General features: G+C 50.9%; 1 protein-coding gene across 2 annotated transcripts in view; it reads right to left on the bottom strand.

Moving 5' to 3' along the window:
- The window catches only part of LOC147118883 (uncharacterized), an 82,333-nt gene that overhangs the window by 57,273 nt on the left and 9,860 nt on the right, over positions 1-15,200 (bottom strand). Inside the window, exon 3 of one of the 2 annotated variants that reach the window (XM_085984651.1) lies at positions 11,437-13,566. The exons of the other annotated variant lie outside the window; for it this stretch is intronic. Coding sequence (XP_085840777.1) covers positions 11,926-13,287 — 1,362 coding nt within the window. The 5' untranslated portion in view covers positions 13,288-13,566 and the 3' untranslated portion in view covers positions 11,437-11,925. Of the gene's footprint in view, positions 1-11,436; positions 13,567-15,200 lie in introns of those variants that run through there. 2 annotated transcript variants of the gene reach the window in all.

The raw sequence follows: 15,200 nt of genomic DNA, 5'->3' as shown, positions 1-15,200 counted from the left end.
CCGCCGTGTACACAGAGGAACTTATCCGGGATGCTTTTGTAGCGGGCCACAGATCCAATTACACCCGACAGCGACTGTTGGAGCAGAGTAACCTCGACCTCAACAAGGCCTCTGAACTCGCACTATCGTTGGATGCAGCCTACCAGGGCATGGATGCCTACTCCTCTGCACCGTGGACGCCGCGGGGAATGACAGCCTGGGACACGGTAGGACCGCCTCATAGCGCCGTGCCACCCCAGCCACACCCCAACAACGGCCCAACTACCGCAGCAGTGTCCCAAGGCCAGACAGCAGTGCCCCAAGGCCAGAAATGCTACTTCTGTGGCCAGGCAAAACACCCCAGAGCGCGCTGCCCGGCGAAAAACGCGATCTGCTCGGGCTGCGGGAAGAAGGGACACTACGCTAGCGTCTGCAGGGCCAAAGCCACCCCGAACCCCAGCAGCGCCGCGTGTGGGCCATGCGGGCCGCCATCTTGGACCTCCCCGGCCATGTGCGAATCACCGGTACAGCAGCCATTTTGGACGCCTCCAGCCACATGGGGATCATGGACGCCGCCATCTTGGATGACAGCCGGGACGCAGCAGGCCCCCGACACCGCCTCATCTGATACCCGCAGCGACACACCGACCCCTACGCTGGCATCCGTTACACTGGACCAAGCGAGACCGCACCAACTGGCGAGTTCCACAATGGACATTAAGGTAAATGGTCACGATACAATCTGCCTTTTTGACTCTGGGAGCACGGAGAGCTTCATCCACCCCGACACGGTGCGTCGTTGCTCTCTCCCAGTCCTGCCTGCGCAACAGCGGATTTCTATGGCCTCCGAGTCCCAGTCGGCGGACATCGGCGGCTACTGCGTGGTGACACTCGTAGTAGACGGGACCGTGTACGATCATTTTAAACTTCTGGTCCTGCCTGACCTCTGCGCTGCCGTCCTGCTGGGGTTAGATTTTCAGTGCCACCTTAAAAGTGTTACGATGGCGTACGGTGGACCCCTACCCCCACTCACAGTCCGCAGCCAGCAGCTTCCAAATTGCCCGCCGCGCACCAGGTGCAACCTCTCCACACTCAGAGTCACCCCCCCACCACTGTTTGCTAACCTCACCCCCGACTGTAAGCCCATCGCCACAAAGAGCAGGCGATACAGTGCCGGGGACAGGGTTTTCATTAAAACCGAAGTGGAGCGGCTCCTGAAAGAAGGGATTATTGAGGGCAGCACCAGCCCCTGGCGAGCCCAGGTTGTGGTCGTTAAGACCGGCGAGAAGCAGCGCCTGGTCATCGACTACAGCCAGACAATAAATCGCTACACCCTGCTGGACGCCTACCCACTCCCCCGTATAGATGATATGGTCAACCAGATCGCGCAGTACCGCGTCTTCTCGACCATTGACCTGAAATCAGCGTACCACCAGCTCCCCATCCGCCCTGAGGACCGCCAGTACACTGCCTTTGAGGCAAACGGCCGCCTCTATCACTTCCTTAGGGTTCCCTTTGGCGTCACCAACGGGGTCTCCGTCTTCCAAAGGGAGATGGACCGGATGGTAGATCAAAATGCGTTGCAGGCCACTTTCCCATATCTGGACAATGTGACCATCTGCGGCCGTGACTTGCAGGACCATGACGCAAACCTCGAAAAATTCCTCCGCACCGCCCAACTCCTAAACCTGACATATAACAAGGAGAAGTGCATATTCCGCACAAACCGCCTCGCCATCCTTGGCTGTGTTGTGGAACACGGAGTCATCGGCCCCGACCCCGACCGGATGCGTCCCCTTATGGAACTTCCACTGCCCCACTGCCTCAAGGCCCTGAAGAGGTGCCTAGGGTTTTTCTCCTATTATGCCCAGTGGGTCCCCTACTATGCGGACAAGGCCCGTCCGCTGATCAAGTCCACCTCTTTTCCCTTGACGGCAGAGGCCCGCTTAGCCTTCCACCGTATCAAGGAGGACATTGCCAAAGCCACCATGCACGCAGTGGACGAATCCATCCCCTTCCAGGTGGAAAGCGACGCGTCCGACTTTGCCCTGGCCGCTACCCTCAATCAGGCGGGGAGACCCGTGGCCTTCTTTTCACGAACCCTCCAAGGCCCGGAGACCAGACACTCCGCTGTTGAGAAGGAGGCCCAGGCGATTGTGGAGGCTGTGCGTCATTGGAGGCACTACCTGGCCGGAAAACGATTTACCCTGCTCACTGACCAGCGTTCAGTTGCTTTTATGTTTAACAACAAGCAGAGGGGCAAAATCAAAAATGACAAGATCTTGAGGTGGAGAATCGAACTTTCCACCTACAACTACGAGATCTTGTACCGGCCCGGGAAGCTAAATGAACCCCCGGATGCGCTATCGCGTGGCACCTGTGCCAGCGCGCAGATCGATAGACTACGGGCCCTCCGCAATGACCTCTGCCACCCGGGGGTCACCAGGTTCTTCCACCTCATCAAGGCCCGCAACCTGCCTTACTCTATTGAGGAGGTCAGGACCATGACCAGGAACTGCCAAGTCTGCGCTGAGTGCAAACCGCACTTTTATAGACCAGACAGGGCCCACCTGATAAAAGCCACTCGCCCCTTTGAGCGCCTGAGCGTTGATTTTAAAGGGCCTCTCCCCTCCTCCGACCGCAATGTGTACTTCCTCAACATTATTGATGAGTACTCCCGTTTCCCGTTCGCCTTCCCCTGCCCGGACATGACCAGTGCCACGGTCATTAAATGTCTGAACAACCTCTTCACCCTGTTCGGCTTCCCCAGCTATATCCATAGCGACCGGGGCTCATCGTTTATGAGCGACGAACTCCGTCAGTACCTGCTAACTAGGGGTATTGCCACAAGCAGGACCACCAGTTACAACCCCCGGGGGAACGGACAGGTGGAAAGAGAAAATGCGACAGTTTGGAAGGCCGTCCTGCTAGCCTTAAAGTCTAGGGGCCTTCCAACCTCCCGCTGGCAGGATGTGCTCCCCGATGCGCTCCACTCTATTCGGTCACTGCTCTGCACTGCCACTAACGCCACCCCTCATGAGAAAATGTTTGTCTTCCCAAGGAAGTCCACATCGGGGAGATCGCTACCGCCATGGCTGACGTCCCCAGGGCCGGTCCTACTGAGAAGACACGTGAGGACCCATAAAACGGACCCCCTGGTCGAGAGGGTCGACCTCCTCCACGCCAACCCCCAGTATGCTTACATCGCATACCCGGATGGGCGGGAGGACACAGTCTCCATAAGAGACCTTGCACCCTCGGGGGCCGCAGTAACCCACTACCCACTACCACCCCCCCCCACGATCCGATATCCAGCCCCAGCAGACGGCAGGCCTGGGCCCCGCGACCCGCTCGACATCTACGAGGACGACACGCCTGTGCCACAGCCTACGCTGGACTCGACGCCGGAAGCTTCACTACCCCTGCCGTCGCCACGCCGATCACAGCGGCAGACAAGACCTCCGGAGAGACTCCAATACACTAACTTTTAATACACTTCACCCCGCCGGACTCAATTTTAAACAAGGGGTGAATGTGGTAAACCACTGTTTGTATTCCTGTTTGTCCTGTTTGTATTCCACTGTGTACATGCCTGGACATGCCTCGGCTGACTCCTCCCACAGGTCCTAGTATAAAGGTGACTGCTCCCCAGCCCTTGTATCCTGGACCGGTCGACCACTCGAGGCAGACCTCCATTCTGTTGTTAATAAAAGCCTTTAGTTACTCTTCTAACTCTCAGTCTTTTATGAGTAATTGATAGCGCATCAATAAGTACAGTCTCACTCTGCGGGAGTAAGAGAAGTACCTCTGACAACACAGGTTGCAAGTACGGTCTCACTCTGCGGGAGTAAGAGACGTACTTCTGACAACACAGGTTGCAAGTACGGTCTCACTCTGCGGGAGTAAGTAAGAGACGTACCTCTGACAACACAGGTTGCAAGTGCGGTCTCACTCTGCGGAATAGGTAAGAGACGTACCTCTGACAACACAGGTTGCAAGTGCGGTCTCACTCTGCGGAATAGGTAAGAGACGTACCTCTGACAACACAGGTTGCAAGTGCGGTCTCACTCTGCGGAATAGGTAAGAGACGTACCTCTGACAACACAGGTTGCAAGTGCGGTCTCACTCTGCGGAAGTAAGTAAGAGCCTACCGGGGAAAGGGCGAGTACAGCGTGACAACAAACCAATGGACGTATGATTATGGAGGACTGACATGTAATATCACTAACCCTAACTTCTGCTTCACCCCCAGCTTACCTGTGACAATCGGGCATGCACGGATGACGTACATTCACGCATGAAAAATGGTCACCCGGAATCTAACAGACGAGATAAAAACGGACCTGGGGCTATACGAGGAACACCTCGCAGCACCCATTCCGCATCTCCCAGAGGATCCATAGAAGTTTAGGGGCCCTCTACACGAGAACTTGAAATGGTACCATCTCCTAAAGCAAGAGTTACAGGAACTAGACAAGGAGATCGAAACCGAACTCCATAAGATACCGTGGTATGAAACAGCCTGGAACTGGGGCTTAAATGTAGATATCCATCCTTGGATCCGCATCATCTCTCATGTACTGGTAGCGCTACAATTAATATTAGCATTAGGTTGGCTTACAATGACTTGTGCTGCTTGCTCGAAGCATAGAAACAAAACCAGGGCAAAGGCGATAGTTAAGGAAGAGTAAGCTGCTCAAACATGTGCAAGATGAAGGAATTATTTAGCTCTAAAATGCACTAGGTGTCCCCAACCTAGCAGCTGGCCACTGCAAGTGGGGCGGGACGCCTAAGGCCGTAGTAGTAGTAATTGATGATCTTGGGTAAGCTAGCCAAGGACTAAAAGGGGGGACTGAAGGGGGGCATCGGCGCCCTTCATGAATTAAGGGGTTAACAATGCAGCTTACACACTAGAAACGGTTGAGACAGCGACCGGCAGAGATCAGACATGTTGACCACAAAGTTTCGAACGTTAGATGAAATTAGCTCAGAAACACCAACCACAAACTATGGAAGTGAAACCACACGGAGCACAGCAAGACAGAAATGCAGACATGTGGTTTTACTAACGGTCACAAAATACAATAACAGGTGCGATCATAAAGATCATGTGATAATAACATATAGGCGAAAGATTGTGTGATGCGAGATAGGGAATTAGCCAAACAGCAACTGTGCATGCGGGCCTTAAGCCAATTAAAACAGTAACAGAATATGCATAAGGTTAACACGACATGTGAACGTATATAAATATGTAACGCTTACTGTATAATTTTGGAGAAGTCCTTACTGGTGCGTCAGTTAGAGATTGTCTCTGGACCGGTGTATTAAAGACCATTTGAATAACGATCTAAAAACCTTGTATCGAGTGTAGGTTCAAAATACTCCACAACAACCTGCTCTGTGTGTGGGAAGGGAGTCACTCAGTCATCCCACCTGCTGACACACCAGCGAGTTCACACCGGGGAGAGACCGTTCACCTGCTCTGTGTGTGGGAAGGGAGTCACTCAGTCATCCCACCTGCTGACACACCAACATGTTCACCCTGCTCTGTAGGGCAGGGCCCGGCTGGCAGCTGGGGCAATGTGAACATGGAAACTGTTTTATAAATTTTGTACTGCTGTTTAATCTTTCAGCCTGTGGAGCTGATGGTTCATGGGGAACACAAGCCTAGTCTGTGCAACCTGTCCTCATCATTTAACCCCTTTAGCCCTGGTATAATTCTGGTGAATCTATGCCAATATATCCTTCCTGAGGTGCGGTGCCCAGAATGGAACTGTATAGCAGACTAACTGCGGCCTGCTAGACTGTTCATGGTCAAAGCTTATCCAATCTGGTGACAGTTACGAAAGTATGCGACGTAACAAAGGAAGAGATAAGGTGGCTGTTGAACTATTGGAAAAACAAGTCTATATTGTATTCTGCCCAGCAACAGACTCAGGAAGCTAAGGCTACAAAACATCCAGAATTACGGCGACTGTCAGGAGAACCACGAGTCACAATGGAACAAGCATAACGAGAACATCCTGAACTCTCCCAGAACAGGGTCCTGATCACCCTCGGCTCTGAGTGGTGCACCTCGGAATAAGGTTGTATGACTTTGTTATCTGGTACAAGTGTCAGGTCTGAATGTCAATAAAAATTATTCAAAACAATTCTAGAGTATCGCGTGATTCTTCCATGGCAGGTACAGCACGGGTTAGATACAGAGTAAAGCTCCCTCTACACTGTCCCATCAAACACTCCCAGGGCAGGTACAGCACGCGTTAGATACAGAGTAAAGCTCCCTCTACACTGTCCCATCAAACACTCCCAGGGCAGGTACAGCACGGGTTAGATAGAGTAAAGCTCCCTCTACACTGCCCCATCAAACACTCCCAGGGCAAGTACAGCACGGGTTAGATACAGAGTAAAGCTCCCCTACACTGTCCCATCAAACACTCCCAGGGCAGGTACAGCACGGGTTAGATACAGAGTAAAGCTCCCTCTACACTGTCCCATCAAACACTCCCAGGGCTGGTGCAGTACTGATGTTAAGATCTGACAGAGTCGCTCGATTTATCAGGACCTGAATATCATCGGCCTTTGCACATGGAAGGAGAGAGCAGCGATCACAGCGTGGACAAACCGCACGTGTTCCGTGTGTGGACTCGGATTCAGCCGATTGCCTGACCTGGTGAGACACGTGCACCGTCACACCGGGGAGAAACCGGGTAAAGATGGGGACGGCGGGAAGGGATTCAGTTCCCCGTCGGTCGGATGTTCATCGGTGCAGTCACACGGGGGACAGTCTGTTCACCTGCTCCGTGTGTGGGAAGGGATTTGTTAATCCATTCCAACTGCTGAGACACCAGCTTGTTCACATTGATGAGAAACCATTTAAATGTTCTGACTGTGGGAAGAGCTTCAAAAGCTCGAAGAGCCTGAAGAGACACCAGCGAGTTCACACAGTTCATAGAACCTTACAGCACAGAAGGTGCTTGGGCCCATCGTGACTGTGCCGGCCCTTTGAAAGAGCTGCTGAATTTAGTCCCACTCCCCTGCTTTATCCCCATAACCCTCAAACTAGTCCTCTTCAAGGACATGTCCAATTGCCTTTAAAAGTTCCTATGGTACCACATAGAAGGCTGGATATCAAAATTGAGGCTCATGGAATAGGTGGGTCAGTGGCAGCTTGGATAAGAAATTGGCTTAAGGACAGAAAACAGCGAGTTGTGGTAAATGGCATTTTTTCCAAACTGGAGGATTGTAGACAGTGGTGTTCCCCAAGGGTCAGTGCTGGGGCCACTGCTTTTTTTGATATATATAAATGACCTGGATATTGGAATGCAGAGTAGAATTTATAAATTTGCCGATGACATCAAACTTAGGGGTGTGGCAAACAGTGAGGATGATACCAATCGACTGCAACAGGACATAGAAAGGCTAGCAGAATGGGCAGACAAGTGGCAGATGGAATTTAATACAGAGAAGTGTGAGGTGATGCATTTTGGCAGAAGGAACAGGGAGAGGCAATATACACTTAATGGCACAGTTTTAAAGAGTGTGCAGGGACAGAGGGACCTGGGAGTTAATGTGCATAGGTCCCTGAAGGTGGCAGGACACATTGAGAGAGTGGGTAACAAAGCATTTGGGATCTTGGGCTTCATAAATAGAGGTATTGAGTACAAAAGTAGAGAAGTTATGCTGAAACTGTATAAAGTGCTGGTTAGGCCACAACTGGAGTATTGCGTCCAGTTCTGGTCACCACACTTTAGGAAGGATGTGAAGTCCATTGAGAGGGTGCAGAGGAGATTTACCAGAATGGTTCCGGGGATGGGGGATCTTAGCTACAAGGACAGGTTGGAGAAGCTGGATTTGTTTTCATTAGAGCAAAGGAGGTTGAGGGGTGATTTGATAGAGGTGTACAAGATTATGACGGGTTTGGATAGGCTAGACGGGGAAAGGCTGTTCCCACTAGTTGATGGTACAAGGACTAGGGGACACATATTTAAGGTTTTGGGCAAGAGATACAGGGGGGACATGAGGAAAAACTTTTTTATGCAGCGAGTGGTGCGGACCTGCAATTCGCTGCCGACGGAAGTGGTGGAAGCGGAGACACTCAATGTTTTCAAGGGGAGACTGGATAGGCACTTGAGGGAAATAAACTTGCAGGGCTACGGGGATAGAGCGGGGGAATGGAACTGACTGGATTGCTCTCCAGAGAGCTGGCACAGACTCGATGGGCCAAATGGGCTCCTTTTTTTGCCGTTATCCTTCTAGGTGGTAGAGGTCATAGAGTCATAAGGGCAGCAGGCGCATGGGAACACCACCACCTCCAAGTTCCCCTCCATGTTACACACCATCCTGACTTGGAAGTATATCGGCCGATCCTTCATCGTCGCTGGGTCAAAATCCTGGAACTCCCTCCCGAACAGCACTGTGGGAGTACCTTCACCACACAGACTGCAGCGGTTCAAGAAGGCGGCTCACCACCACTTTCTCAAGGGCAACTAGGGATGGGCAATAAATGCTGGCATTACCAGCGACGCCCAGATCCCATGAACAAATTGAAAAAAAACGACCTCCCTGATTTTGTCTGTAGATTTTCCTTTCCTGCTCCTTCTCTTCTTGCCTTTCCTCTCCACATCGCTCCCTAATTGGCTGCTACATTACATTCCTACATGACCACACTTCAGAAGTCCTGCAATTGCTGCACAGCGCTTGGAGATGTCCTGAAATTGTCAAAGGAGCGAGTCAAGATCTTTCTTTCTTATCTTCTCTCCTGTCTCATTTTTGAAATTTCAATGTTTCTTATCATCACTCACTTTCTCCTCAAATTCTTTTCTTCTCATCTCCTTCATTTGTCTCTTTCTTACTTTGATCTTTAATTTTTCTTTCCTTGTCTCTCATTTATTTCTAATGTCCTGTTTCGCTTCCCTTATTACTCTCCCTATTACCTCAATGCTAATCAATCGGGTGGAAACTCTCCACTGGCTGGAGTCAGACCGAGCACAAAGGAAGATGGTTGTGGTGGTTGGAGGTCAATCATCACAGCCCCAGGATATCGCTGCAGGTGTTCCTCAGGGCAGTGTCCTCGGCCCAACCATCTTCAACTACTTCATCAGTGACCTTCCCTCCATCATAAGGTCAGAAGTAGGGATGTTTGCTGATGATTGCACAGTATTCAGTTCCATTTGCAACTCCTCAGAAAATGAAGCCGTCCACGCCCGCATGCAACAAGACCTGGACAACATTCAGGCTTGGGCTGATAAGTGGCAGGTAACATTCGCACCACACAAGTGCCAGGCAATGACTATCTCCAACAAGTGAGCATCTAACCACCTCCCCTTGACATTCAACGGCATTACCATCGCCGAATCCCCCACCATCAACATCCTGGGGGGTTACCATTGACCAGAAACTTAACTGGAGCAGACACATAAATACTGTGGCAACAAGAGCAGGTCAGAGGCTGGGAATTCTGTGGCGAGTGTCTCACCTCCTGACTCCCCAAAGACTTTCCACCATCTACAAGGCACAAGTCAGGAGTGTGATGGAATACTCTTCACTGGTCTGGATGAGTGCAGCTCCAACAACACTCAAGAAGCTCGACACCATCCAGGACAAAGCAGCCCGTTTGATTGGTACCCCATCCGCCACCTTAAACATTCACTCCCTCCACCACCGGCGCACCGTGTCTGCAGTGTGTACCATCAACAAGATGCACTGCAGCAACTTGCCAAGGCTTCTTTGGCAGCAGCTCCCTTCCCGCGACCTCTTCTACCTAGAAGGACAAGGACAGCAGGCACACGAGAACACCTGATAGAATACATAGATCCCTGAAGGCAGCAGGACAGGTAGATAAGGTGGTTAAAAAGGCATATGGGATACTTGCCTTCATTAGCTGAGGCATAGAATGTAAGAGCAGGGAGGTTATGATGGAGCTGTACAAAACGCTAGTTAGGCCACAGCTGGAATACTGTGTGCAGTTCTGGTCACCACACTATAGGAAGGATGTGATTGCATTGGAGAGGGTGCAGAGGAGATTCACCAGGATGTTACCTGGGCTGGAGCGCTTCAGCTATGAAGAGAGACTGGACAGGCTGGGGTTGTTTTCCTTAGAGCAGAGAAGGTTGAGGGGGGACCTGATTGAGGTGTACAAAATTATGAGGGGCATAGATAGGGTAGGTAGAAAGGAACTTTTCCCCTTAGTAGAGGGGTCAATAACCAGGGGGCATAGTTCCAAGGTAAGGGGCAGGAGGTTTAGAGGGGATTTGAGGAAAAACTTTTTTACCCAGAGGGTGGTTGGAATCTGGAACTCACTGCCTGAAAGGGTGGCAGAGGCAGGAACCCTCACAACATTCAAGAAGCATTTAGATGAGCACTTGAACCGCCATAGCATACAAGGCTACGGACAAAGTGCTGGAAAATGGGATTAGAATAGACAGGGCTTGATGGCCGGTGTAGACACGATGGGCCGAACAGCCTCTTTCTGTGCTGTATAACTCTATGGGCTAGAAATTGACTTTGGGGCGGCCAGCTCGCTTGCGCCCAGAAATTACCGCTGCGCGCGGAGCCACTTGCGCCCGCCGGAAATTCAGTTTCAGCGCCCCAAGTCGAAGCCGGCCGCAAATCAAGGGTTTCGGCGCCCCCGCTTGGGGCGCTGAAACTGAATATCGGCGCGCTAAGTGCCGCAGCGCCACCCGCTGCGGAGCGGCAGGCTGCGGTACTGCAGGCCTTCCTCCCTCTCTTAAGGGGGAGGTGCCTGCAATAGCGCGATCGCCGCTCGCTAGTGCTGGCAAATGAGCCCGGCGCCACGGAGAAGTGCCGGGCTGCCGGAAAACAGCCGGCAATGCCGCGGGGGAGGGTGGTGGAGGAGGCCGGGGATGGAGGTGCGGGCAGGCGGCCGCCGAAAAAGCGGCCGGCCACACATCCGCCTTAACTCGCCCCACTACCGCATCAGGTAGGCCCCGTTTTCTGGTCGCTGTTTGCGGCCGCCGCGGAAGAGGCGGCCGCAACTCAATATGGCGGTCGGGGCGGTAGCGGGGCACTGCGCACACCGATGACGTCATCGGTGGCGGCGCAGCGCTACTGGCTAACGCCGCCATTACTGCACCGCTGAATATCGGGGGAAGTTTAGCAAGTGGCGCAAAAGCCCTCTTTGGGCGAAAACTGGGCGCAAAGCCAACCGAATTTCTAGGCCTATGACTCTATGACCACCAGCTCCAAGTCAAACACCATTCTGACTTGGAAGTATATTGCCATTCCTTCATCGGCGCTGGGTCAAAGTCCTGGAACTCCCTCCCTGACAGCACTGTGGGAGTACCTTCACCACACGGACAGCAGCGGTTCAAGAAGGCGGCTCACCACCACCTTCTCAAGGGCAATTAGGGATGGGCAATAAATGCTGGCCTTGCCAGCAACGCCCACATCCCATGCATGAATTAAAAAAAACTTCATCCCATAACACGCGTACAAGGGCTCAGTAATGTTTAATTCATCAGAAAAAGACAAAGTACAACAACATACTGGTCAGCTTAACAGAATCTCATCATATTTATGAGGCCACAAACTTAAAATAGTCACTAATAAATCCAGTAATGAATTCAGGAGAAATCTCTTTACCCAGAGAATGGTGAGAATGGGGAACTCGCTACCACAGGGAGTAGTTGAGGTGAACAGCACAGATGGATTTATGGGGAAGCCACACAAGGGAGAAAGGAATGGGAGGAGATGTTGATCGGGTTAATTGAAGTAGGGTGGGTGTGGGGCATAAACACTGGCATGGACCAGTTGGGCCGAATGGCTTGTTTCTGTGCTGTACATTCTATGTAACACCATCAACAGTCAATCGAAGGGAATCATCAGCACAACAGATTGAAAGATTAAACAGCAGTACAAAAATTTATAAAACATTCATCCATTCCATGTTCATGTCACCCCAGCTGTCTACAGGGCCCTGTGCTACAGAGCAGTGTGAACTCGCTGGTGTCTCTTCAGCTCCCCGGAGCTTTTAAAGCTCTTACCACAGTCAGAGCATTTAAATGGTCTCTCATCAGTGTGAACTCGCTGGTGTGTCAGCAGGTGGGATGACTGAGTGAATCCCTTCCCACACACGGAGCAGGTGAACGCCCTCTCCCCGGTGTGAACTCGCTGGTGTCCATTCAGATGACTGGAACTTTTAAAGCTCTTACCACAGTCAGAACGTTTAAATGGTCTCTCCCCAGTGTGAACTCGCTGGTGTATCTTCAGCACCCCGGAGCTTTTAAAGCTCTTACCACAGTCAGAGCATTTAAATGGTCTCTCATCAGTGTGAACTCGCTGGTGTTCCAGAAGGTGGGATGACCGAGCGAATCCCTTCCCACACACGGAGCAGGTGAATGGCCTCTCCCCAATGTGAACACGCTGGTGTCCATTCAGATGCCCGGAGCTTTTGAAGCTCTTACCACAGTCAGAGCATTTAAATGGTCTCTCATCAGTGTGAACTCGCTGGTGTGTCGTCAAATTGCTGGAGCTTTTAAACCTCTTCCCACAGTCAGAACATTTAAATGGTCTCTCTTCGGTGTGCACTCGCTGGTGTTCCAGCAGGTGGGATGACCGACTGAATCCCTTCCCACACACGGAGCAGGTGAATGGCCTCTCCCCGGTGTGAACATGCTGGTGTCCATTCAGATGCGTGGAGCTTTTAAAGCTCATCCCACAGTCAGAGCATTTAAATGGTCTCTCATCGGTATGAACCAACTGGTGTTTCTTCAGATCCCGAGAGGTTTTAAAGCTCTTCCCACAGTCAGAACATTTAAATGGTCTCTCATCAGTGTGATATTGCTGGTGTCTCAACAGGTTTGATGGCTGAGTGAATCCCTTCCCAGACACGGAAGAGGTGAACGGTCTCTTTCCTGTTGTCTCCAGCTGGTGTCTCTTCAGCTCCTGGGACATGTGAAAGCTTTTCCCACAGTCGGAATGTTTCACCGGCCTCTCCCCAGTGTGAACTTGCTTGTGTACCAGCAGATTTGAGGACCGAGTGAATCTCCTCCCACACACGGAGCAGGTGAACAGAATCTCTCCTGCTCTCTCCAGCTGGTGTCTCTTCAGATCCTGGGACCTTTTAAAGCTCTTTCCACAGTCAGAACATTTAATGTGAACAAGCTGGTGTCTCAGGAGGGTGGCAGAATGAGAGAATCGCTTCAAAAACACAGAGCAGGTCAATGGTCTCTCATTGGTGTGGACAAGCTGGTGTCTCAGCAGCACGGAGGATGCAATTAATCGCTTCCCACACACTGAGCGGGTTAAAGGTCTCTCCCTAGTGTGATCTTGCTGGTGTATCATTGGAGCGGATGACTGAGTGAATCCCTTCTGGAACACGGGGCCGGTGAACGGGCTCTCCCCAGTGTGTAGCCACTGCTGTTGCTTCAGGTACTTGTAGATTTTGAAGCTCTTCCCACACTCAGAACATTTAAAAGGTCTCTCATTAGTGTGAACTCGCTGGTGTGCCAGCAGATTGGAGGACCGACTGAATCAGGTCCTGATGAGTCGAGTGACTCTGTCTGTTCTTGACGTGATGTTCGGTCTGAGCTTCCTGTCTGTAAATGCTCCACTTCTAAAACCCTGTAAAAGGAGTTTAGAAAGGGGTAAGAGGGAGAATGTTGCCTCATGTCCCCCTTTCCCAGCCCAGGGGCAGTGAAGCTGATTTTCAGGCCCCAGCTGCTGCACAGGTTCCATACGAACATACGAATTAGGAGCAGGAGTCGGCCACTTGGCCCCTCGAGCCTGCTCCGCCATTCAATAAGATCATGGCTGATCTGATTACTCCACATTCCCACCTACCCCCGATAACCTTTCACCCTCTTGCTCATCAAGAATCTATCTACCTCTGCCTTAAAAATATTCAAAGACTCTGCTTCCACCGCCCTCTGAGGAAGAGAGTTCCAAAGACTCACGACCGTCTGTAAGAAAAAATGTCTCCTCATCTCTGTCTTAAATGGGCGACCCCTTATTTTTAAACAGTGACCCCTAGTTCTAGATTCTCCCACAAGAGGAAACATCCTCTCCACATCCACCCTGTCCAAACCCCTCAGGATCTTATATGTTTCAATCAAGTCACCTCTTACTCTTCTAAACTCCAGCAGATACAAGCCTAGCCTGTCCAACCTTTCCTCATAAGACAACCCACCCATTCCAGGTATTAGTCTAGTAAACCTTCTCTGAACTGCTTCCACCGCATTTACATCCTTCCTTAAATAAGGAGACCAATACTGTACACAGTACTCCAGATGTGGTCTCACCAATGCCCTGTATAACTGAAGCATAACCTCCCTACTTTTGTATTCAGTTTCCCTCGCAATAAACAAATTAGCTTTCCTGATTACTTGTTGTACCTGAATACTAACCTTTTGCGATTCATGCATTAGGACACCCAGAACCCTCTGCATCTCAGAACTCTGCAATCTCTCACCATTTAGATAATATGCTTCTTCTTTATTCTTCCTGCCAAAATGGGACAACTTCACATTTTCCCACATTATACTCCATTTGCCAGATCTTTGTCCACTCTCTTAACTTATCTATATCCCTTTGTAGCCTCCTTATGTCCTCTTCTCAATTTACTTTCCTACCTATCTTTGTGTCATCAGCAAATTTAGCAACCATGCCTTCGGTCCCTTCATCCAAGTCATTTATATAAATTGTAAAAAGTTGAGGTCGCAGCACTGATCCCTGTGGCACACCACTCGTTACATCTTGCCAACCAGAAAATGACCCATTTATGCCTACTCTGTTTCCTATTAGCTAGCCAATCTTCTATCCATGCCAACATGTTACTCCCTACACCATGAGCTTTTATTTTCTGCAATAACCTTTGATGTGGCACCTTATCAAATGCCTTCTGGAAATCTAAGTACAGTACATCCACCGGTTCCCCTTTATCCACAGCACATGTTACTTCCTCAAAGAAACATAGAAGATAGGAGCAGGAGTAGGCCATTCGGCCCTTCGAGCCTGCTCCACCATTCAATGAGGTCATGGCTGATCATCCAAATTCAGTACCCCGTCCCTGCCTTCTCCCCATATCCCTTGATCCCTTTAGCCTTAAGAAATATATCCAACTCTTTCTTGAATATATTTAATAAATTGTGTCCCCTGGTTCTGGACTCCCCGGCCATCAGAAACATCCTTCCTGCATCTAGTCTGTCCAGGCCTGACAGAATTTTATAGGTTTCGATGAGATCCCCTCTCAATCTTCT

This window comes from Somniosus microcephalus, chromosome 4 (genome assembly GCF_052327205.1).
Source record: "Somniosus microcephalus isolate GS21.2 chromosome 4, FLI_Smic_1.0, whole genome shotgun sequence".
In the NCBI taxonomy this organism is placed as follows: domain Eukaryota; kingdom Metazoa; phylum Chordata; class Chondrichthyes; order Squaliformes; family Somniosidae; genus Somniosus; species Somniosus microcephalus.
The sequence above is the reverse complement of the archived record's forward strand: the minus strand, read 5'-3'. Positions and strand labels throughout refer to the sequence as shown.